General features: G+C 43.1%; 1 protein-coding gene across 1 annotated transcript in view; it reads left to right on the top strand.

Moving 5' to 3' along the window:
- The first annotated feature begins 13,993 nt into the window (after positions 1 to 13,993).
- The window catches only part of PLA2G15 (phospholipase A2 group XV), a 28,937-nt gene continuing 16,910 nt past the window's right edge, over positions 13,994 to 26,020 (top strand). Inside the window, exons 1-2 of the mRNA XM_074968582.1 lie at positions 13,994 to 14,236; positions 22,020 to 22,176. Coding sequence (XP_074824683.1) covers positions 14,077 to 14,236; positions 22,020 to 22,176 — 317 coding nt within the window. The 5' untranslated portion in view covers positions 13,994 to 14,076. The remainder of the gene's footprint in view (positions 14,237 to 22,019; positions 22,177 to 26,020) is intronic.

Below are 26,020 nucleotides of genomic sequence, written 5' to 3'. Positions count from 1 at the left end.
AATGCATAGGAAATAAATGAAAGTCCAGGGGACGGAAAGGAGTAGATGGGAACAAGGAGTCTGATGAGACAGGGATTAGAGGTGGGGGAGGGGAGAAACTATGACTGGAAATAGGGATACTGGGACTGCTTGGACAAGGAGAGTTTAGCCAGACAGTGGCAGGGAGGCTGGGACTGTGAGCGGGGCTGGGGAGAACAGAACTTAAAGCCAGTGATGGAAATGTGGGAGGAAGACACTGAGATTGGATGAGGCTGAGGGGAGACTGGGACTAGGAATTACTGGGGGCAGAATGGGGGCAGTGGGAAGGAGAGACGGATCTGACCAGGAGCTGAGGTGTAGGGGGAGAGTTAGGACTGACAGGGCAGAGCGAGTGGGACAAGGAGCTAGGGAGGAAATGGAAGAAAAGGCGGAGCTGGAAGAGCAGCCTGAGGAGGTAGACTGGCGCTGGAAGCCAGTGAGGAAGAGGGGAGCAATAATTTGGCTGATGACCTGGGAGGGGTAATTGAGACTGGCTGGGCAAGGAGTTTGGAATGGGGTATGGACATGTGGAGAGACCGGGAGTCAGGAGGGATTGGGTCTTGGGAATTGGATTAAGGGGTCAGGGATGAGGTAGAGACAAAACTGGAACAGCTTGTAGGGATGGGGCAGAAGGGGGTCAAGCATGTGAGGAATAGGCAGAAGTCTGTGCCTACTAGACACATTTCCATCCGGAGCCTAGGAAGGAACCCAAGATTCCTAAATCTCACCATTCCTCCATTGTCAGCAAATATCTGTGAAACCCGCTGGCAAAGGGGTTCTCATCTGCCTGCAGTGCTTGTCCACGTAGAGGCTGACATCCTGTTACTGCTATCAATTACTCTGTTAGCCCAAGTGGAAGAAATCCGGGGGGTGGATCTAAAGGTTACAACCCTGCTGACAACACATGTGGGTGTCAATATGATGCCATGTGATTGGAATTTTTTCGAAATTTCGGTTTCCCTTTTTAAAATGTAGGAAATTACACACCAAAACTATGTTAAAAGAAAATTATTAAGGTTAACAAGTAATGCAGTCATGCCTCATAAACTAGGAAAACCAGAATCAAGGTTGCTTGTGCAACTGCCTTTCCGCCCCCTTGTGTGTATGCATTATGATACAGTCTTTAATTACATGATCACATACTGTTTTGTCCACATGAACCCTGCTTCATTCAGTGTACAGGATGGATGATGCTCACTGAATTAGCAACTATTAAATGTTTTGTTTTCTCCATCATTCAGTGGATAGCTCCGGGCTTTATTTACTGCACACTATTGAAACTCTGTTCTGAAGACAGAATTATTAATTTCCTATTGGGCTGTGTTACAGAGCTCATCGCTACACTATATGAGTGCTTCACAAACATTAATTAATTAATCTTCACAAAAACCCTGTGAGGGTGTGGCATTATCCTTATTTTACAGATGAGAAGTTGAGGCACAGAGAGATTAAAGTAAAAAATATTCATTAATGTTGGTGTTTCCAATTTGAGAACTTAGGACCTCATTTTCTAGAGTACTTGGCATTATATAGTACTATATATTCAAGAACAGCATCCACTGACTTCAGTTGTAGTCATAAAGGCTCAGCACTTCTGTAAATCAGGCCTCAGGAACATACTGTTAGTGACTACATGTTAAAAGTTTGATTTAAGTGACTTGCTTAGCATCACAAAGGAACTCAGTGGCAATAGCAAGGATAGAATCCAATTCTCCAGTGCAGCATTCAACTGTCTTAACTATGAGATCATCCTTTCTCTTCTCGTCTCATTCATTACACACCTTCCAACTTCTGTAACAAATGAAGCAGGGGTCCTACAAAGAACAGCCTCTTTCACAACCCTCAATCATCATCTGCAGAGCAAATCCACCCTGTCCTTTGAATGAGGCAGGGTTCATGAGGAAAAATATGTGATCATGTAAGTAACGACTGTATCATAATTAAGGCTACGATTTAGTAACAGAGGTCACTGGAAGTCATGGAATCTGTGACTTCCAGCAACCTCCGTGACTTCAGCCTGTGATTGTCGGGAGCTGCAGGGTCCCCTGCTGCCCGCAGGGCAGGCAGCTGTAAAGTACCCCTGCCACCTCTGGTGGCCCCCAGAGCTCCAAGCTGCCATGGGTGGCAGGGTACCCCCAAGCTCCCATCCACCGCAGGCAGTGTGGGTGGAAAAGAGGTTGCATAGGCAGCTTAATTCTGGCTTTCCTAATTTTTGAGTGCTTCACTTTGCAACCTTAACAATGTTCTTTTAACATAGTTTGTGTATGTAATAATTTATAAGATGGGGCTTTTTGAAAATCTTTACTAACTGCAAATAATAGAATTGCCTCTTCAAAAAGATCTTGCCATGAGGATTTCAACATGTTTTTTGTTTTTCAATCAAGCTTGATGAGAAGATTTAAAGAACAAGCATCTGCTTCTGCTTCTCTGCATGACTCAACAAATATAGGCACTGACTTGCACTGAAAGTCTGGCAGGATTTTATTAGATTCTCCAATGAATCAAGGAAAGAAAGAAATGTGTAGAATGTTTAGATATTTTTATAGTAAAATTTCATCTTATGCAAATTTCATCTTAGAACAAATGTGCTTCCTACACATATTCAGTCAGAAGTGCTGACTTTAGTGATAAAACTGAATGTTTGTCATCTTATTCACTTTAGCTTTCTAATTAGAGACAGTTACTTACACCTGTGCAAACCAACTAATGACAATCAGGTTGCACAGATGTGTGTGAGGGTTTATCTGGGCCTTCAGAGCCTTTTTATTGATGTTAACAGTTGAGGAAAAAAATAATCTGGCATGGCTTTCGGATCCAAAGTGGAGTTTTCAGGGTTGGTAGTTAGATAAACATATTTGATCTGGAGTCACTGAAACATACTGTACCTTGCTTTTTGTTGTTTTTCAGTGTAGAATAACATTTAAATTACAAAGACTGTCTAACTGGGATTCTTACTAAAGTAGGTCAGTGTAGGGACCTAAAAATCTCTCTCTTCTAATAGAGGGGCTAGATGCCTGTATCTTATTTGTGAGGTAGACGTGAGATGTATAAGCACAAATATTTTTTGCCCCCTTAAGGGAAAAATATATTCTCTGTTTCTTGGAAAGATACTCAAGGTCAGCCAGATAATCTTGCTACTCTGAATGTGAATGTCATGGACTCTGAGCCCTGGTAGTAAAACTGTAAATGTAAGCTATGACTTTTTTTTTTGAATTCAGAAAGAAGTGTTGCAAAAATCTAATTTCAGTTCTCCTTAGTGAGGGTGGAAATTATAATCCGGTCTCTCAAATAACCTATTTCTTGCTCTTTCAGACAATGTTGTTAAAAAAACAATGATATTTTGCACTTTTCTAGCACCTTTCACTCCAGAATCTCAGTCCTTTGCAAGGAGGGTAAAACTCTGTCCTATGCAGAGAGACCACACAAGGTCCACATACTGCTTAAATCTCCATATGTGCTAGAGGGCAGAAGCAGAATGTAGGTAGTGCACAGGGAGACTCAAGCAGTACATAAATTATGCCATCCCTTTGCACAGGTCTAGGATGACCAGACATTCTGATATTAGGGGCCATAGGACCCTAAATTTCCACCCCTTTCACCATCACCTCCATCCTGATTTTTCACACTTGCTATCTGGTAACACTACATAGGGCTGAGTTTCACCTTCTAGTGAAATAAACTTTGCAATAGCCCTGTGAGGATGGTAGAAACTAATAATTAGATTGGTTTAGAAAGTGGTACCTTTTGGGGTCAGGGGTAGAAGGAAGGCTAACCATGGGCAGTATGTAAATAGCTTATTAAGAGATGAGACTTTGGGCTGGTTTGTCAGGGCTGAGAACAAACCAACAATAGATTAGTTTTTCAATTGACTAAAAACTATCACATTGGCGTGGACTGTGCTAAGGAACTAGAGTTGTCATGGATTTCTGATTAATATTCTCCAAAACTAAAGGGTACAAGAGAAATGCTGCTATCAAGTTTAGACAACTGTATGTATGTATGAGATCAGATCCAGAAAGAGATTTCATCTTGTCCTGCAATCATTAATGTGCAATTGAAGAAGCTACTGTCTGTAAGCCAAGCGTCTAGAAATGCAGTGAGGCAAGTCACTACAAAATGCTCACAGGAGATTTTTAAAAATAAACGATAGACAAAGTATTCACTTAATGGATCTTTTTCTTTCTTTTGATCGAACACATTTCTAAGACATTTTTCACACACTTCAGAGTAACAGCCGTGTTAGTCTGTATTCGTAAAAAGAAAAAAGAAAAGGAGTACTTGTGGCACCTTAGAGACTAACCAGTTTATTTGAGCATGAGCTTTCGTGAGCTACAGCTCACTTCATCGGATGCATAGCATATCGTGGAAACTGCAGAAGACATTATATACACACAGAGACCATGAAACAAAACTTCCTCCCACCCCACTGTCCTGCTGCTAACAGCTTATCTAAAGTGATCATCAAGGAGGGCCATTTCCAGCACAAATCCAGGTTTTCTCACCCTTCCCCCCCCCCCCCCCCCCACACACAGACACACATACAAACTCACTCTCCTGCTGGTAATAGCCCATCCCTCTTTGAAACCTCTCTTTATAATGCGCATGATAATCAAGGTGGGTCATTTCCAGCACTAATCCAGGTTTTCTCACCACCACCCCCCCCCACACACACACCCCTCCAAAAACCACACACACAAACTCACTCTCCTGCTGGCAATAGCTCATCTTACAACGTGCACAGCAATAATCCAAGTTTAACCAGAACGTCTTGGGGGGGGGTTTGTAGGAAAAAAACAAGGGGAGATAGGCTACCTTGCATAATGACTTAGCCACTCCCAGTCTCTATTCAAGCCCAAATTAATAGTATCCAATTTGCAAATGAATTCCAATTCAGCAGTTTCTCGCTGGAGTCTGGATTTGAAGTTTTTTTGCTTTAAGATAGCGACCCTCATGTCTGTGACTGCGTGACCAGAGAGATTGAAGTGTTCTCCGACTGGTTTATGAATGTTATAATTCTTAACATCTGATTTGTGTCCATTTATTCTTTTACGTAGAGACTGTCCAGTTTGACCAATGTACATGGCAGAGGGGCATTGCTGGCACATGATGGCATATATCACATTGGTGGATGTGCAGGTGAACGAGCCTCTGATAGTGTGGCTGATGTTGTTAGGCCCTGTGATGGTGTTCCCTGAATAGATATGTGGGCACAGTTGGCAACGGGCTTTGTTGCAAGGATAGGTTCCTGGGTTAGTGGTTCTGTTGTGTGGTATGTGGTTGTTGGTGAGTATTCGCTTCAGGTTGGGGGGCTGTCTGTAGGCAAGGACTGGCCTTTCTCCCAAGATTTGTGAGAGTGTTGGGTCATCCTTCAGGATAGGTTGTAGATCCTTAATAATGCGTTGGAGGGGTTTTAGTTGGGGGCTGAAGGTGACGGCTAGTGGCGTTCTGTTATTTTCTTTGTTAGGCCTGTCCTGTAGTAGGTGACTTCTGGGAACTCTTCTGGCTCTATCAATCTGTTTCTTCACTTCCGCAGGTGGGTATTGTAGTTGTAAGAATGCTTGATAGAGATCTTGTAGGTGTTTGTCTCTGTCTGAGGGGTTGGAGCAAATGCGGTTGTATCGCAGAGCTTGGCTGTAGACGACGGATCGTGTGGTGTGGTCAGGGTGAAAGCTGGAGGCATGTAGGTAGGAATAGCGGTCAGTAGGTTTCCGGTATAGGGTGGTGTTGATGTGACCATCGTTTATTAGCACTGTAGTGTCCAGGAAGTGGATCTCATGTGTGGACTGGACCAGGCTGAGGTTGATGGTGGGATGGAAACTGTTGAAATCATGGTGGAATTCCTCAAGGGCTTCTTTTCCATGGGTCCAGATGATGAAGATGTCATCAATATAGCGCAAGTAAAGTAGGGGCGTTAGGGGACGAGAGCTGAGGAAGCGTTGTTCTAAATCAGCCATAAAAATGTTGGCATACTGTGGGGCCATGCGGGTACCCATAGCAGTGCCGCTGATCTGAAGGTATACATTGTCCCCAAATGTAAAATAGTTATGGGTAAGGACAAAGTCACAAAGTTCAGCCACCAGGTTAGCCGTGACATTATCGGGGATAGTGTTCTTGATGGCTTGTAGTCCATCTTTGTGTGGAATGTTGGTGTAGAGGGCTTCTACATCCATAGTGGCCAGGATGGTGTTATCAGGAAGATCACCAATGGATTGTAGTTTCCTCAGGAAGTCAGTGGTGTCTCGAAGGTAGCTGGGAGTGCTGGTAGCGTAGGGCCTGAGGAGGGAGTCTACATAGCCGGACCCTGCTGTCAGGGTGCCAATGCCTGAGATGATGGGGCGCCCAGGATTTCCAGGTTTATGGATCTTGGGTAGTAGATAGAATATCCCAGGTCGGGGTTCCAGGGGTGTGTCTGTGCGGATTTGATCTTGTGCTTTTTCAGGAAGTTTCTTGAGCAAATGCTGTAGATGCTTTTGGTAACTCTCAGTGGGATCAGAGGGTAATGGCTTGTAGAAAGTGGTGTTGGAGAGCTGCCGAGCAGCCTCTTGTTCATATTCCGACCTATTCATGATGACAACAGCACCTCCTTTGTCAGCCTTTTTGATTATGATGTCAGAGTTGTTTCTGAGGCTGTGGATGGCATTGTGTTCTGCACGGCTGAGGTTATGGGGCAAGTGATGCTGCTTTTCCACAATTTCAGCCCGTGCACGTCGGCGGAAGCACTCTATGTAGAAGTCCAGTCTGCTGTTTCGACCTTCAGGAGGAGTCCACCTAGAATCCTTCTTTTTGTAATGTTGGTAGGCAGGCCTCTGTGGATCATTATGTTGTTCAGAGGTATTTTGGAAATATTCCTTGAGTCGGAGACGTCGAAAATAGGATTCTAGGTCACCACAGAACTGTATCATGTTCGAGGGGGTAACAAAGAAAATAACAGAACGCCACTAGCCGTCACCTTCAGCCCCCAACTAAAACCCTTCCAACGCATTATTAAGGATCTACAACCTATCCTGAAGGATGACCCAACACTCTCACAAATCTTGGGAGAAAGGCCAGTCCTTGCCTACAGACAGCCCCCCAACCTGAAGCGAATACTCACCAACAACCACATACCACACAACAGAACCACTAACCCAGGAACCTATCCTTGCAACAAAGCCCGTTGCCAACTGTGCCCACATATCTATTCAGGGAACACCATCACAGGGCCTAACAACATCAGCCACACTATCAGAGGCTCGTTCACCTGCACATCCACCAATGTGATATATGCCATCATGTGCCAGCAATGCCCCTCTGCCATGTACATTGGTCAAACTGGACAGTCTCTACGTAAAAGAATAAATGGACACAAATCAGATGTTAAGAATTATAACATTCATAAACCAGTCGGAGAACACTTCAATCTCTCTGGTCACGCAATCACAGACATGAGGGTCGCTATCTTAAAGCAAAAAAACTTCAAATCCAGACTCCAGCGAGAAACTGCTGAATTGGAATTCATTTGCAAATTGGATACTATTAATTTGGGCTTGAATAGAGACTGGGAGTGGCTAAGTCATTATGCAAGGTAGCCTATCTCCCCTTGTTTTTTTCCTACAAACCCCCCCCCAAGACGTTCTGGTTAAACTTGGATTATTGCTGTGCACGTTGTAAGATGAGCTATTGCCAGCAGGAGAGTGAGTTTGTGTGTGTGGTTTTTGGAGGGGTGTGTGTGTGTGTGGGGGGAGGTGGTGAGAAAACCTGGATTAGTGCTGGAAATGACCCACCTTGATTATCATGCGCATTATAAAGAGAGGTTTCAAAGAGGGATGGGCTATTACCAGCAGGAGAGTGAGTTTGTATGTGTGTCTGTGTGTGGGGGGGGGGGGGGGGAAGGGTGAGAAAACCTGGATTTGTGCTGGAAATGGCCCTCCTTGATGATCACTTTAGATAAGCTGTTAGCAGCAGGACAGTGGGGTGGGAGGAAGTTTTGTTTCATGGTCTCTGTGTGTATATAATGTCTTCTGCAGTTTCCACGATATGCTATGCATCCGATGAAGTGAGCTGTAGCTCACGAAAGCTCATGCTCAAATAAACTGGTTAGTCTCTAAGGTGCCACAAGTACTCCTTTTCTTTTTTCTTTTCACACACTGACATTCTCTTTATTAGTAAAACATTGGTTCTGGCAATCAGGGCAGTATATATTAGTTCAAATAGATTTTACTCTCTGAAAATCAAATATTGCTGGAAGGCAGCTTGCTAAAATCTTGTTATGTTGGGATCTAAGTAAAATAAGACTTTCTTTTGGAAGGATGGATGATAAGTAATAATGTTCTTTACGCGGCCACACCAAATCCATTAATTAAATCTTTTCATTAATTGATAGTAATGTTTCACATTAGCTTTAAAATCGTTATCTTACTATAACCCAAAACACAGGGAAAATGGGAGAGTCTTCCACAGTTCTCCATGCAGCCCCAAAGTCAAATTAGGCCTGCCGAGTCTCAGAATACAGCCTACAGGAATAGACCAGGTCCAGTAAAAATCATCAAAGCCAATACTTTGACCTTAAAATATATTATTATGAGTGTATGGTGTCTGGCAGAATGGGACCCTGATCAGGGCCTTTAAGTGCTTCCACAATATAGATACTACTATAAAATTTCTGTTCACCTATCAAGGAAAATGCAAATTCAAGTAAATATTAGTTTTGTGGGTAAGATTATTTTTAAAATGATCAGTATTTAAATTCAAAGTACATCAGATGTGGCCACTGGGATCCTTGTAAGTTTCCAGTGAAATCCTTCATCTCGAAAATTAATAGAAAACTCTGAAATTCTAGTTTTAGTTGCTTAAAGAAACATATTTATAGTGCTAATTTGTTGGAATGGGCTAAAGAAATATCTTAATTAGAAGGATGATCAGATATGCGTGTTATTTTATTAAATACATTCTAGAGTCAGTTTAGGATTAGGGACAATTCATCTGTTGTCTTCTTCAATGATTCTATCTGCACCACTTCTCTAGTTATTTCCTCAAAGACTGTAGGATAAGGTTTTGATGCAGAAACCAGAAAGAAACATCCTGGAGTCATGTTTCAGAGTGGTAGCCGTGTTAATCTGTATCAGCAGAAAGAATGAGGAGTACTTGTGGCACCTTAGAGACTAACAAATTTATTTGAGCATAAGCTTTCGTGGGCTAAATCCCACTTCATCAGATGCATGTAGTGGAAAATACAGTAGGAAGATATATACATACAGAGAACATTGAAAAAATGGGGGTTGCCATACCAGCTCTAACGAGACCAATCGATTAAGGTGGGCTATTATCAGCAGGAGAAAAAAAAACTTTTGCAGTGATAATTAGGATGGCCCATTTCAAACAGCTGACAAGAAGGTATGAGTAACAGTAGGGGGAAAATTAGCATGGGGAAATAGTTTTTAGTTAGATTAATAACTCATCCACTCCCAGTCTTTATTCAAGCCTAACTGAATGGTGTCCAGTTTGCAGATTAATTCTAGTTCTGCTTTTTCTTGTTGGAGTCTGTTTTTGAAGTTTTTGTTGTTGAATAATTGCGACTTTTAGGTCTGTAATTGAGTGTCCAGGGAGGTTGAAGTGTTCTCCAACTAGTTTTTGAATGTTATAATTCTTGATGTCTGATTTGTGTCCATTTATTCTTTTGCGTAGAGACTGTCCAGTTTGGCCAATGTACATGGCAGAGGGGCATTGCTGGCACATGATGGCATACATCACATTGGTAGATGTGCAGGTGAACGAGCCTCTGAAGGTATGGCTGATGTGATTAGGTCCTATGATGGTGTCCCCTGAATAGATATGTGGACAGAGTTAGCAATGGGCTTTGTTGCAAGGATAGGTTCCTGGGTTAGTGTTTTTGTTGTGTGGTGTGTGGTTGATGGTGAGTATTTGCTTCAAGTTGGGGGGCTGTCTGTAAGCGAGGACTGGCCTGCCTCCCAAGATCTGTGAGAGTGAGGGATCGTCCTTCAGGATAGGCTGTAGATCCTTGATGATGCTCTGGAGAGGTTTTAGTTGGGGGGCTGAAGGTGACGACTAGTGGCGTTCTGTTACTTTCTTTGTTGGGCCTGTCCTGTAGTAGGTGACTTCTGGGTACGCTTCTGGCTCTGTCAATTTGTTTCTTCATTTCAGCAGGTGGGTATTGTAGTTGTAAGAATGCTTGATAGAGATCTTGTAGGTGTTTGTCTCTGTCTGAGGGGTTGGAGCAAATGCGGTTCTATCTTAGAGCTTTGCTGTAGACAATGGATCTTGTGATGTGGTCTGGATGAAAGCTGGAGACATGTAGGTAAGTATAGCAGTCATTAGGTTCCCAGTATAGGATGGTGTTTATGTGACCATCGCTTATTAGCACTGTAGTGTCCAGGAAGTGGATCTCTTGTGTGGACTGGTCCAGGCTGAGACTGATGGTGTGATGGAAATTGTTGAAATCATGGTGGAATTCCTCAAGGGCTTCTTTTCCATGGGTCCAGATGATGTCATCAATGTAGCGCAAGTAGAGTAGGGGCATTAGGGGACAAGAGCTGAGGAAGTGTTGTTCTAAGTCAGCCATAAAAATGTTGGCATAATGTGGGACGATGCAGGTACCCATAGCAGTGCCGCTGACTTGAAGGTATACATTGTCCCCAAATGTGAAATAGTTGTGGGTGAGCACAAAGTCACAAAGTTCAGCCACCAGGTTTGCCGTGACATTATCAGGGATACTATTCCTGACGGCTTGTAGTCCATCTTTGTGTGGAATGTTGGTGTAGAGGGCTTCTACATCCATAGTGGCCAGGATGGTGTTTTCTGGAAGATCACCAATGGATTGTAGTTTCCTCAGGAAGTCAGTGGTGTCTCAAAGATAGCTAGGAGTGCTGTCTAGCATAGGATAGCGTAGGACCTGAGGAGAGAGTCTACATAATCAGACAATCCTGCTGTCAGGGTGCCAATGCCTGAGATGATGGGGCGTATAGGATTTCCAGGTTTATGGAACTTGGGTAGCAGATAGAATGCCCCTGGTCGGAGTTCTAGGGGTGTGTCTGTGCAGATTTGTTCTTGTGCTTTTTCAGGGAGTTTCTTGAGTAAATGGTGTAGTTTCTTTTGGTACCCCTCAGTGGGATCAGAGGGTAATGGCCTGTAGAATGTGATGTTGGAGAGCTGTTGAGCAGCCTCTCGTTCATTTTCCGACCTATTCATGATGACGACAGCACCTCCTTTGTCAGCCATTTTGATTATGATGTTTGTGATTGGCATTGTGTTCTGCACGGCTGAGGTTTTGGGGCAAGTGATGCTGCTTTTCCACAATTTCAGCCTGTGCACGTCGGCGGAAGCACTCTATGTAGAAGTCCAGCCTGTTGTTTCGACCTTCAGGAGGAGTCCACGCAGAATCCTTCTTCTTTTTGTAGTGTTGGTAGGAAGGTTTCTGTGTGTTAGTATGCTGTTCAGAGGTGTGTTGGAAATATTCCTTGAGTCAGAGATGTCAAAAGTAGGATTCTAGGTCACCACAGAACTGTATCATGTTCGTGGGGGTGGCGGGGCAGAAGGAGAGGCCCCGAGATAGGACAGATTCTTCTGCTGGGCTAAGAGTATAGCTGGATAGATTAACAATATTGTTGGGTGGGTTAAGGGAACCACTGTTGTGGCCCCTTGTGGCATGTAATAGTTTAGATAGTTTCGTGTCCTTTTTCCTTTGTAGAGAAGCAAAGTGTGTGTTGTAAATGGCTTGTCTAGTTTTTGTAAAGTCCAGTCACGAGGAAGTTTGTGTGGAAGGTTGTTTTTTTATGAGTATCTAGTTTTGATTTTTTCATGTTCTCTGTATATCTATATCTTCCACTACATGTATCCGATGAAGTGGGCTTTAGCCCACAAAAGCTTATGCTCAAATAAATTTGTTAGTCTCTAAGGTGCCACAAGTACTCCTCGTTCTTTATTCTGGAGTCATGCGGCTTATATAATGTTCACTGTGCTGCTTTGTGTTTAACTGGTGTCTGAAATTGGCTGGAGTCAGTTGTGGTATTTCCTAAATTGTCCTTGCAGGGTGATTAGCTAAGTCTGTCACATGGTTGTATGTTGTATTGGTCAGTTAATATGCAGATGCCCTGCTGTCAAACCATTCTTAATTGAGAATAAGAACTGAGTTGGTCTCTTGTGTGTTTTTTTTTTTTTTTAACAAAAAGAAAATGTTTGTTTTTATTCTTAACAGCAGATCAGTCTTTACCATAAAGTCATGATTTTAACTTATGAAGTCAGCATCATCAATGCATCTTCCCAAGTGAGCTGTAGCTCACGAAAGCTTATGCTCAAATAAATTGGTTAGTCTCTAAGGTGCCACAAGTACTCCTTTTCTTTTTGCGAATACAGACTAACACGGCTGTTACTCTGATACCTTTTATCAAATATCAACTTTAAATGTAAACAAAACAGAAACCAAAAGCACTTGTTACTGGGCAGTTACAAAACACGTGAGTTTATCTTCTAAGGGCCATGGAGCACCGATTCAACTGTGGTGCTGAGGAAAGTCACATTACATACCCTAAGCTCCTTATTATTACTAGTGAGGTAATGGCAGCTGCAATCACTATATGGTGGTCATTCCTGTTAATATAAAGCCAAAAGGATGATTTGCATATAAAGACAAGTAGGAAGATAAGGGACCGACTCTATTGGTATCCCAGGGTGTAACTGGAATGGAAGATCCATAAATCTGAATAGTCCTGAACTCACAAAATGGAGTAATGGATATTATTTAGGATTGTGATGAGGTATATGTACCCCAGCAAGGGGAGGAAGAAATCACTGATCTTCCTTGTTGTGGAGGAAAAATATCTTCCCTTTCCTGTGTGAGAGAAGGAGCTGACATTCCTGGAGAGATGGGCAAATAGCTGGGCCTTATTAGGGACGCAAACCGTTAATTGTATTTGGGCTGCAGATGAGTCCTTTGGTTCCAGAAAAGTACACACACTACCCACTCCCTGGGCTGAGAAGACCTCTGTCCACAGCACAAAGGGTGAGACACTGTGTACTCGGTGTTCTTTGGACTCAAAGGCCTGTTAATCTATTATCCCTTAGAGAAGACTGATTGTGTTTGTGAATTAATACCTCTGAAGAGAGTTGACATCCTTGTTCTGCAGGACATACACTGATGTCACAGTCAGTTTTACTGGTGTTTGTTAACTCTGAAGACTGAGGTGATGGTTTCAGCAGGCTATGTCCATGAACCTTTGGGATCAGCCTCCATTAAATTTGTTAGATGTTGTCACCCTCTCTTCTTTCCATGGGTGGGGAGATACCCTGGAAAATAGTTTTTGAGGTCAGACCCAGCCTCCTGGTAGGATTTGCCAATGAAGTCTCCTTCCATGTGTGGTGGGTTGTTTTTTTTTTTTTTTTGGTGAACCTCCTTCAGAGCTATTCCGAACCTAACTGTTGTTCTTCCATGTTCAATATCCACTGCAGTCTCACTGTGTGAACCCCAGCGTCTGCTGAACCTCGACAGACCTTGTGAGGTGGCTATAGCAATGAATAACCGGATGAGTTTTGCAGTTTACAATGTAAATGGCCCTGTCATGACTGCAGTGGCTGTGGGAGTGCAGGGCAGGAGGGTGGGGGTGGTTCCTCTACTCCCAAATATTCCCCACCCTGTTGGGTATCTTTATTGCTGGTGTCATCTGCCCTGGAGTGTAAATAGCTCAGGGAAGGGCCATTTCTTGTTATGTGTCTATAAAACACCAGGCACATACACGGAGCCGTCTAGGAGCCAAAGGACCATGGTCTGGGGCCCCGCCCAGCGCTCGCAGCCCGGGGCCGGCTGGCGCTTGGCTCGGCCTGCGATTGGACCTCTCTTGCGGGGAACTGCGTGAATCAGCCTCTCTGCGGTCGCTGGGTAGCGCCTGGCAAAGGGATAGAGGCGCCTGATTGGCTGGGTGGGCTCGGGGCGTTGATTGGCTGGGTGGTTCGGTTTTCTTGGCCGCGTCGGGCGCGCGCCGCCTCAGTAGGCTCTGGCACCGGCTGCGCGGAGGGGCACGTCCTCGAGCTGCCCTCCCGTCGCTGCTGCTGGCTCTCGGCGGCTGCGGCATGAGCTGGGGAGATGGGGCCGGCGCTTGGGCCCCCCCCTTCCTCCTCCTCCTGCTGCTGCTGCTCTCCCCCGGCGGCAGCTGCCTCCCGGGCTCCCGGGCGCGCCAGCAGGGCCGGGGCAGCGCCTCCCCCAGATCCCCGGGGCCGCCCGTCGTGCTGAGTAAGGGCGGGGGGTGGGGGTGGAAGCTTGGGTACAGGATTGGGTACAGAGGCTGGGGGGGCCGTGGGGAGGGAGGCTGGGGGCTGAGGAGGAAGGGTGGGGGGCGGGAGGGTGGAAGGCTGGGGACAGGATTGGGTACAGGAGGCTGGGGGGGAGTGGGGGTGGGAGGCTGGGGGCTGAGGAGGAAGGGTGGGGTGGGAGGCTGGGGGGCAGTTGAGGTGGAACAGTGGGGCGGAGGGCTGCAGATGAAGCCTGGGGTCAGTACGGAGGGGGGTGGAAGGTTGTCTGGCTGTCGGGTTAGTTCAGAAAGTCCAGGGTTAATTAATAGTGTATTGGTGAATTCCCGTTGTGTCTTGTTCTTTACTACTTTGGTCAGGCAGCAAGCACTGCTTGGGCACTGGGCTACTTGTAGGATGGCCTTGCATGCAAGTGACCTGTATTACTATAAACACTTGCAAAAAGAAAAGGAGTACTTGTGGCACCTTAGAGACTAACCAATTTATGCTCAAATAAATTGGTTAGTCTCTAAGGTGCCACAAGTACTCCTTTTCTTTTTGCAAATACAGACTAACACGGCTGTTACTCTGAAACCGGTCATTATAAACACTTGGTTTGCAGGGCTGCTCTGAGTTAGGCCTTGTGTAGACCAGGGCTTAAGGAGTGATGTTCTTAAATGTAAACTTAACACACTTTAAATGTACCTCAGACAAGGCACACTGCCTTTGGGTAGCCTAGCCTTTAACTTCACTAGTTTAGTATGTATTAAAGGCAGTGTGCCTTGTCTATATTAGGCTTTTGAAACTTTTTTTTTTGGGCTAATGCTTGTTAATGTCACATCTTTAAATCCTGCCCTAGACCAGGCTTTACTGTGCTTAACTGAACTTATTCAGATGCATATGTGCAGACTTGCAGTATAGTTGAATGATCTCGGAAGTAAAAACTACTGACTATCATGTGTAATTCACTGTACATAGGACTGGACTACATTGAACATTTTTCCAGTTAAACTGCTGGTGTTATACTTCCCTGGGTGGACACTCTAATTCTGGAATAAGAGTGTCCCCATAGGGGAGTTACACCAGGGGAATAAGAGGGGCTTTTTTCAGTGTATTTTAAGCTGCTTCTGAAGTGGCATAAAGTAAACTGGCAAAAAGCAATTTCATAGCAGAAAAGAGTGTCTACACAGGGAATTATAGTGAGATAACTAGCAGTTTAAATTTGCTCCTAACTTTGTATCTGACCTTCCCCACTTCTGGTTTACAGTATTGTGAACATGCCAAAACTGGGGTGTCCTTTTGTATGTTTCCTAATATGTAGTGATATTTTCTAGGGCTTAATGATTCTTCTTAAGTAGTGGAGAATTAAATAGGAGACTGTGATTCTGGTCATCTGTAAAGCACATTTTCTCCCTCCTTCATTTTTCTCCTCCCTTTATGCATTTCAAAACAGTGACTGAAAATTTACCAGACCTACTAACCAAAAGGTTAAACCACTAGCTAGGGGCCAATGCAGAGGATGCATGGGGGTGACACACTCAGTTCACACTTAGACTGTCTTAATCATATGGGTTGGAAATTTTTCTTAAAATGAAAATGTATATGCTACTGAAGTTGATTTCTAAACCCCTTCGTTTACCAGAGCAAGCTTCCCACTTGTCAATGGCGTGTGGGCAGTTAGATTTTTTTCAAACCCTGAATCAATTCAAGTCATGTTAACAAGGGAAGACTCCCTTTCCCAAAACTTTTATTCAAGTTGAAACTTGTTCCTGAAAGAAGGGAGTGGGTTTCACAGTTGTTAGAAAGTAATATTAAGAATTCTACTTCATCACACAGCCCAGAAAAATCATTGCTGCTTTTTGCAGCAGCAAAGGCGTTACAAGTCCTTGCATCTCTGTTAATAAGCAATAAAAACCGAGAGGCAGAAGTTTCTTGGGTAAATATTAGGTGTTTTTTTTTTTTTTAAAAAAAAAAGCTTGCAGTAAGTGTAATTGTTTGAATATTGTTTCACTCCATTTAAAACAGTTGTCAGGCTTGTTTGCTCCTGAAACTTCCCAGTGCATATGCACACATTGCTGTCAATTGGAATAGAAATGGTAAAACATACCTAATGTATTAAATAGGGGTGTATTTGTTCTTGATACTGATGCATGCCCCTGTAAGGAATACATTCTGCATTTTCAGTATGCAAATGATGATGATGCTATTAACAAAAAATGATTTCCAGAGAAAAAAGCTGGGAAGAGTTTTTATTGGCTTGCCATAGATGTCAAGGCCTGTTTTGATTTACACAGATTAGTTGATGTGTTTAAAATGCTGCTGTTCAGAATTATTAATATTCCCTTGCTGCAGAGACATTCCAAAAAAAGTATGTTGTACATTAGTTTAGATAGTAACTTAGCTGCCGCCCAATGCATTGTATTGCTATGCAGATACTGTTACAGCTTTTAAGTAGATGTCTGGACACTTGGCTAGGATGGTATAAATGTGTGGTAGTGGGAAAAGTTTAGCATCAGTTGCTGTAATTTTCTAAACTCATGAAATTAAGTGCAAGCAAAGCAATTTGCTGTGAGCCATGTTTGTGAAGATTAGGATGAAGCTTTTTTCCTCATCTACCCCACTTCTTCCTTGTTCCCTTTATAACACTGAATCTTGGTAATAAGCTTTACTTACATTCCAGTCCAAGCTTCTTCAGGGTAAAGCTGACAGTGTAATAACCACTGATCCAAATCAGACTCCAGCCACAAAGGAAGTAAATGAGATTGGGTAACAATCATGTGATAAACAGATGTTGTCCATGGGACTGTAATGCTGTTACTTATGAAACAGTTATACAGATTCCTCAAGCATGGTAAAGGAATTTTCCTTAATTTATAAGATCTTGTTTCTTTTGTGACAGGTTTCAGAGTGGTAGCCATGTTAGTATATATCAGCAGAAAGAACGAGGAGTACTTGTGGCACCTTAGACTAACAAATTTATTTGAGCATAAGCTTTCGTGGGCTAAAGCCCACTTCATCAGATGTCTGATGAAATGGGCTTTAGTCCACGAAAGCTTATGCTCAAATAAATTTTAGTCTCTAAGGTGCCACAAGTACTCCTCGTTCTTTCTTTTGTGAGAAGAATCTAGCATAGATTCAATTGCTGAACGTGTATTTGGCAGGTGGGAGAGAAGAGATAATCAGGTGAGTTGTCAGCCAGCATTTTAAAAATTAATAACTTGTCTTGACTATGTCTCTATTCTAATCTGTTCCTTCGCTCCCTTTTTCCAGCAAGCGTCTCACCTCACTTGCCACATGCCTGGTACAATCCTCAGGAAATAGAACTAACCTCCTCCTAACACCCCTAGTTAGGTTTTTGTAGTAAGGGTATATTCTCTTTTGTAGTCACAAGTGAAACTTCTGTAAACTTACATTAACATAATGAAGCTAGTAATTAAATGTCTAACTTGTTTCTTCATCCTCTGAATTGTGACCCTTCCTAATCTGCGCAGAAGTGTGATTGTTTAGCTGCTGTTTAGAAACAATGATTCCCTGGGTGAGAATAAGTGTCAGTTACCTGTCTATTTTGTTTTACACTGGAAAAGAGGACAATATCATCTTGTGAAGCATTTGGTAGGCCAGCCACTGAAACTGATCAGCCATGAGTAACTAACCTAAATATAAAAAGAAAAGGAGGACTTGTGGCACCTTAGAGACTAACAAATTTATTTGAGCATCAGCTTTCGTGAGCTGTAAGTTGCCACAAGTACTCCTTTTCTTTTTGCGAATACAGACTAACACGGCTGCTACTCTGTAACCTAAATATAGTTATGTTTTTGTGCTTCTTTCTAGTTAAGAGCTTTGGTGCAGCAGCCAAAAAAGGCACAAGATTATTTGGAATAACTTGTGGCCAGTTAGTTCTGTAAGCAGAGACGTAAACAGCAGTTTATGGGGTTCTGAGTTTGAACTTCAATACTTTTTGAACTTTTATAATTTTTCAAGAATGTGATGCGGTGCTACAAGGCCCTCCTACTGAAGATGGCTACACTTTCCACTACATTAGTTTTTTTAAATGACCTAAAATAAATTCTGACCTGCTACTGTGCTTACACACACACACTCTAAATGAAGTTGTTTATCAGAGGTCTAATGAGAGATGGGGTGGTTGATAGAGAAATACAGAGTAAAACATTTGAGACAGCAGGTCCAAATTCTTTTCTTCCCTCTCCCTACACCTTCTTTACAGAATAGGCCAGGGCAGTGGTTCTCAACCTATTAATGTGTTACATGGACTGCAGGTTGAGAACCACAGCACCCTCCCCTATGCCAAGTGAACCCCTCCACAGAGTGGGGCAAGGAGCGGAGCCCTGGGCGTGGAGCTGGAAAGCCAGGACCCAGACCCTGACTCGGGCAGCCTAAAACCTGAGGGTGCTGCAGCACCCCCACAAACCCCTAGTTCCCAGTGTCCAACTACCCACAAACCTGCCCAGAGACCCACTCTACTGCCCCCGACCCGCTGCGTCACTCAACAGCCCCCTGCTGGTAGCTCTCCAGCAGGTTTCCAGACCCTGTCTCCCCCTCAGCCAGCTCTGTCCCCTTTCAGATCAAAGCAGCAAGTTTTGAATTTTTTTCAGCACACAGTTGGGTTGCAGCTGGGTGCTAATTGTGCTGCATGCGGGCCATGGGTTGAGAACCGCTGGGCTAGGGGAATAGATTGTTCACTCTCTTGCATACCCAACTGAAGTTCTTTATTGCTGGTGACTTTAAGAGAGACCTTTAGGAGTCTGTTTTAAACCATATATGTACCCCAAAATTTCCACAGAAAAGAACTGCGGGGTGGGGAAGAGGAGGAGGTGAGAGTTTAACTTTCTCCATACCCTAGTAAGAGATTGCTGGCATCAGCAATTGACAGTGGTCTGCTCTCAGTAGGCCAGTTTAAAATAGGAGCTCTTTTTCTCTCTCATCAGTTACTTCTGGGTCATCAGTCTCTCTGAGCACTTTACAAGCAAGTAAAACAAGTGGCTTGCATGTTCAGAGTGCTGCTCCAGTCTACCACTTTAGCAGAGTGAGCTTCTTAGAAGGCTCAACTGATGGAGGAAAAATAGAGTAATGCTATAAACTAGCATGCCCTAAGGTTCAATACAAATAGCTGAACCGTGGCTGTTTTCCCTATTTCAAAGCCTCATTCCTTAAAATGTCCAACCCAAAGATGCAGAAGTCAAGAAATAGATATGAAGCTGTTTACTGACTAGAGACGGTGCCAGAACTTTTATTTGCTCTTATAATTGAAGTTCTGGGTCTGCCTTGTTGATTGGAAGCTATGTATCCTGTTCAGTCTAATTTTTGCTGCTGTTTGTGGAAACTTATGTTCAGAGGCTGATTTCAGAAGCCTTCAGGCAAGTTATGCCAATTTATTGCAGAGGAGCTGTGCATGACCTTGCTTTTATTATAAGTTTGTTTTAAACAGACAATATGGCTGTCTTCACTTGGCTATACATGGTTCCCTGTTCGTCTGCAGTGATTGGGAAATCAATTATTTCCAAGTGTTTTCCAAAAGTAGGAAAAAGTATGTGTATACGTGCAAAATCTTGTACAGTTTTATTATTTTAGAGGTGTGACTTCTTGGAAAGGAATATGTGGGAAGAATATTGTGTAAAAATTGTGTTGGTTGTTGTACCACCTGTTAGCCTTTGGAGGAAAATTGGCAGCACACAATTACTATTTTTTGGATAATAGGATTTTACTATTTGTAGTGCCCTATGTTTTGATTGATTAGAGTTAGTTTTGTGTGGTGAAAATCAAACTGTAAACTCTGCAGACCTGCATTTAAAAGCCTCAAGATGCCAGGTGTACATGCTGAAAAGTGTACAGCTGCACACATGCTGAATGGACTGTTAGACCACTAGCTGGTAATCTGCAAAACCCACTTACACTTGCGAACACTCAGTTTCAGTCACAGTAAATGCACATGCATTTTTACATGTGGCCCTGGCTTTCTCATGCAATAGTGAAATGATGGTAGGAGGGGGAATAGAAAGTGGATTGGGAAGACCGTAGAAGGGAAATTCCAGAATGTTTGTTTTTTGAGTCAAAAAGCTTAATAACTGTTGAGCAAACCTACTACTGCCTTTGGAGTCAGAATATTATTTGTCTTTGCCACAACTTTCTCTATAGAAGTCTTTTAAATTGTTGTATATGTGGAAGTTAATCCATATTGGTTCTTGATTTGTCTGACGTAATCTATTCCAGACCAAAATCTGATTAATTTTTTTCTTTTACCTGAAGTGCTTTAGACAGCCATATGGCCAGTCAGAATTAGAATAGCGGTGAATCTGACAAGTGTCAAAGTGGAATGAATTGAGTCTAGTAGGAACTTGCATTGGTGCAGCACATGTACTGTTACGTCTCAAACAAAAAAAGGCAAATTCAATACATTTAAAATATCGCTGGGTAGGTGGCCTGGATTCTCCAAGAGAGCAAATAACCTCTCTTGCAGCGTAAGACATGTGGGAAAGTAACAGTGTAATGCTGCCTGAGTTGAGTCTGTCAGAGCATTTTTGTTTGAGTTGCTCAATATCTTACATGTTTTTAGTCTTCTCTGTGCAAGTCTTGGCACTTATGGCTGTCAGCATTCGTTTGCATTTGTCAGTTTTTTGTGTTGGAGAGAATAATAAATTGCAGAAAAGGTAAAAATATCAGACCATTTGCATGCTGACTAGGGATAGATACAATAACAGTGTCAAGACTATAACATCAGTTCTAAAACCTGGATGCAAAGGACACAAGAATATATGTGCACATTAGTAAACTACAACCCAACTAAGTTATGTGAAATGAGTCTGTTATGCCAACAGATACAAAGTAATGAAAATAAAGCTCCAATAATGAAGTAAAAGAAAAATAGATCCAAATTCATTTTTCTGTGGGTAGTGGTGAAAATGTTAAATAAGGAATTATGCAACCAGTCAGTGTTGTAATATTCTGAAGGAAAAAATTCTGTCTTCCAAAAGCTGTTGGATTACTCTGTACGGGACACAGAGGTTTTTGATAAGTCTTTGATACAATCTGATTAATTTTTAATTTAATTTTTAATTAACATGTGATACTCATGTTTTAAGATAGCTCCCCTCCCCCCGCCCCAAGAATTCTAATAGGTTGGTGAGGCATGCTTTGCCTTTACAAAAGCCCCAGCGTTGTGTGTTCATCTGTGTGTGTGAGAATTCTGTTCTTTCCTATTGTTTCAACCAATTTGACTGATACAGAAGTTAGGTTTACTGGCCTGTAATTCCCTGGATTGCCTCTGGAGCCTTTTTAAAAAATCACTCTCGCATTAGCTATCCTCCAGTCATCTGGTACGGAGTCTGATTTACACATCACAGTTAGTAGTTCTGCAATTTCATATTCGAGTTTCTTCAGAACTCGTGGGTGAATACCATCGGGTCCTGGTGGCTTCTTACTGTTTATCAATTTATTCAAAAACCTCTACTTACACCTCAGTCTGGGACAGTTCTTCAGATTTGTCACTTAAAAAGAATGGCTCAGGTTTGGGAATCTCCCTCACATCCTCTGCAGTCAAAATTGATGCAAAGAATTCATTTAGCTTCTCCGCACCAGCCTTGTCTTCCTATAATAACGCCTTTCATACATTTACAAAATCTAGCAAGTATCTTTGCTGATGCTGTAATATAACTGCAGTCATACAGTGGTAGAGTAGCATGGAAAACAGCATATGTAATCACTAATTCAATAACAGGTTTTGACTTGTAGTTTGGTATTAGTATATTTCTGCTTTTTTATGTTTCTTGCAGTCCCAGGGGATTTGGGTAACCAGTTGGAAGCCAAATTGGACAAACCCACAGTGGTGCACTACCTTTGCTCCAAGAAGACAGACAGTTACTTTACGCTCTGGCTGAACTTAGAATTGCTTCTGCCTGTCATCATTGACTGCTGGATAGACAATATCAGGTAGGACCACAGCCCTATCAAGAGAAGTATGGAGTTCTTCAGATTTTTCCTGCACCCTTCCCATCAGGTGCAAACACCTTACATAAATATATGCAATCTAAAAATCTTTCTTCAAATTTATGAGTAGCAAGAAGATTTTTCACTAGCTGTTTGGGTGGTATGTGAGGGGAGGGAAGCCTTAGGTAGGATAATGGGATAAAACTGAGGGATCTTCAGGTTGCATATCAAGAAAAGTCTTCTTTAAGTGCCTTTGTTCTAAAAAGTGGCATAACTCTACTGCCCCATAGGGTCTCAGGAATTCAACATGAATTTTCAATGAAGGTTCTTGAAAAAGAAACCTACCACTAGTAATTAAAATACCAAATCTGCTTCATTAGAATATTTTTTAGTTTTAAAAATCTGTATGTGGCATTAGTGTCTTCCCTCATTAAACTTCTGATTGCTGCTAGGTGTACAGAATTATTTAGCAAATCAAAATCCCCAGCTGGCAGATGTTAACTTCTTGTATAGTGCAGTACTATAAAAATACTGCGCTAGTACATTTCTAGCTGTTGTCTACGTGCTGAACTCAAAAGGTGCTGGATTTGGCAAAAATCCATAATGTGGTTCCCTGGGTTGGCAGATAGATTGCTGAAGTTGGGGACGGCATTTTAACATTGTTACAAGCTCACATTTTAGCCACTTGACTTTCAAAAATGTTCCTATGCTAATGAAATGAATCTACTATGATATTTTAAATGGAACTTTAAAGCAGCTCGGCATAATTTTTCTCACTCCTCTTCTCCACCTCAGGCAGAAGCCTCTGAAAACAAGACATCTTACACCATATCCTGAATGTCTACGTTGTATCTAGGGGAAGCAAATTCTAGAGCTGAAGGGTTTTCAGGGAGTGTCCAGTCTCCAGGTCCAAATGTTCAAATCTAGGAGATCTTAGAGCACCGCAACTGCCTTAGCAGCAATGTAGGGATAGGCCAGTCACAACCCAAACCATACTGGAATTTCTGGATTGATGTCAGCACCTTCTATTGCATGTGGAAATTGATAGACAGAAAGCTATTATTCATTTGAAAATTGTTTTCCTCTCTGTGGCTAATGCTATGAAGTAGGTAGGCATTTATATTCACTTGATAGTCCTAGGTAGAGTACATTGCAGTACTCCAGTATGGAAGTCATAAAGGCTAACATCTACACTGGAGAAATTGGCCAGATGAAAAAGATGTTTTTGGCCGTAGTCACTTGGAGCCCCTAAATGAGGATCTGAAAGTATCTCCAACAAACTAATCTTGCCCCTTCCTGCCCACCGGGGGAGGCAGGATCCAATATTTTACAATATCCCTTTTAGTTAAAAATAGCCCAACACTAAATACTTTTCTTTTGAATGTAAAATGTATGTTTTGACGGCCCTATTCCCTTGTAGTGGATACATAAACACCTTTTGAACACAAAAATGGTCCCCCTTAGGGCTTATCCACACTGGACTCTCTCTTTTTTTTTTTTTACCTTCAAAGGATGATTCCTGCAGGTGGGGAGTGCACAGTAGTCTTTACAAATGTGTTAAGTACCTTCGAGGTAAAAAAATAGTCTAATGTACACAATCTGAGGGTGTCTTTTCACTACAGAGTTCACTGAGCTCTTACATGAGTGTTTAACCCCCTTCCCCCTTCCTTCCCCATTACAATCCTCTAACCCAGTGGTTTTCAAAGTTTTTTTCTGGTGACCCAGTTGAAGAAAATTGTTGATGCCCACTACCCAATGGAGCTGGGGATGAGAGGTTTGAGGTGTGGGAGGGGCTCAGGGCTGGGCAGAGGGTTCGGGTGCAGGGATAAGGGCTGTGGGGTGGGGCTGGGGATGAGGGGTTTGGGGTGCAGGAGGGGGCTCTCTGGGGGGGCTCAGGGCTGGGGCAGGGGATTGGGGTGCGTGGAGGTGGTCAGGGCTTTGGGCTGGGGGTACAGGCTCTGGGGTGGGGCTGGCGACGAGCGGTTTGGGGGGAGCTCAGGGCTGGGGTAGGGGATTGGGAAATGGGCTTACCTTGGGTGGCTCCCCGTCAGCAGCGCAGCAGGGGTGCTATGGCAAGCTTCCTGCCTGTGCTGGCACCGCGGACCACACTGTGCCCTGGAAGTGGCCAGCAGGACTGGCTCCTAGGCTGAGGCACACAAGCAGCTCCGTGCAGCTCTTGTTCACAGGCAAACACCCCCCAGCTCCCATTGGCCAGTTCCTGTCTAATGTGAGTGCACAGCCAGGGCTCAGGCCGAGGGCAGCGTGTGGAGCCCCATGGCCAGCACTTCCCCCCACCCCCTCCGTCTAGGAGCCGGATCTGCTGCTGACTGCTTCAGGGGCACAGCACGGTGCCGGAACAGGTAGGGACTAGCCTGCCTTAGCCAGGCAGCACAACAGATGGGACTTTTAATGGCCTGGTTGGCGTTGCTGACTAGAGCCGCCGTGACCCAGTGCCTTACATTCCACAACCCAGTATGAGGTTGCGACCCGCAGTTTGAAAGCCACTGCTCTAACCAAGTTTGGTGCTTTTAATCTAGATTAGCTGACCTGACTTGAGGTACAGGCTAGAACTCTGTCTGGTAACCTGCCCATCTTGCAGGATGCAGACTAAAATCGCTCCAGAGCTGATAGTCTCTGACTTTCTTGAGTGTCCCTGCATAGACATGTCCTTAGAGATGGCTTTTTTTAATGCTGTTGCCTAGAAGGCACCGCATGCTGTAAATAAATATTTTGAAGCAGATCTGATGACAGCTTGGGTAAAGTCCAGTTCTATTTTGTAAAGTAAACAGGGCACCTAACTATGTTAATGGCTTCCTTGGTCTCAGACTTTAGACTGGTTCTCCAACACAGTTAAGGACTCATCTGCACTGCACTTATACTATGTCAAAGGACAAATATTATAACCAGGTCACCCAACAAGGTTATATTTGTAGTGTAAGTGTACTCTTAAGTGGCCTTTTGGAAGCTATTTAATTACTATTTGATGAATGACCAGAGAGAAATCTAGCAAATAGAACAGCGTAATAGAGAAGCATGGATACTCACAACAATTCCCTTTTCTGGGGGCCCTGGGCCGACAGAAATCTAACTGAAATCTAGGTTTGCATTACCTAAGATCAGTTTTACAGTTAATTGTTCTGAGCATTTGTTCTCTGCCAGATTACTCAAAATAGCTTAATTATTTCACTTATTGTAGAGACAAACAAATGTTTGGCTTACAAACTTGAAGTATCAAGTAAAACAGTTAGACTGGTTGTTGTGGGGGTAAAAAAAATGGAACCTGAACAGGAGCTACAAAATACTTAATGTCTGTCCGTCCTTGTAATTTTTGTTTCCCAAGAGGCCTTTGCTTTACTGCTGGTTATGGCTTTTCAAATACTCCTTCCAGCTGGACAGCTATTCCTAGTTAGACCTGATTAGCTTACTTCTATTAAGGGGACCTATGCTGAAGTTTCCTTTTAGTGCTCTATTGTCTACTATTGCATTATCTTCTTACATTCATAACGAGTTTCTCTAGCTTCTTGCCAGACGCAGACTGACACATCCCCAAACTATACAAGGCATTTCATACTGTCTCCCTGGGACTGAAGTCTGCTCGCTTTACCATACACCCAGTTTCTACAGACTGAAGATAGAGCTCTATACTCTTATTTTCAGAAACGAAGTAGAAGAGTAGAAAAAACTTTGTTTGCACTGTGTGTTACCACTTGTATATTGAAGTGCCCTTGTAGTAGTGTCTGGCTTTGTGCTGCTCCATGTAGGTAGTACCTCTTAATCCTTTTTATTGTATTCAGCAAACATAAGTCCCGTCTTAGGTGAGAGCTACTAAGTCAGTGTTCTTGGCTGC

The sequence above is a fragment of the Natator depressus genome, chromosome 12, assembly GCF_965152275.1.
Source record: "Natator depressus isolate rNatDep1 chromosome 12, rNatDep2.hap1, whole genome shotgun sequence".
Taxonomy (NCBI): Eukaryota; Metazoa; Chordata; order Testudines; family Cheloniidae; genus Natator; species Natator depressus.
The sequence above is the reverse complement of the archived record's forward strand: the minus strand, read 5'-3'. Positions and strand labels throughout refer to the sequence as shown.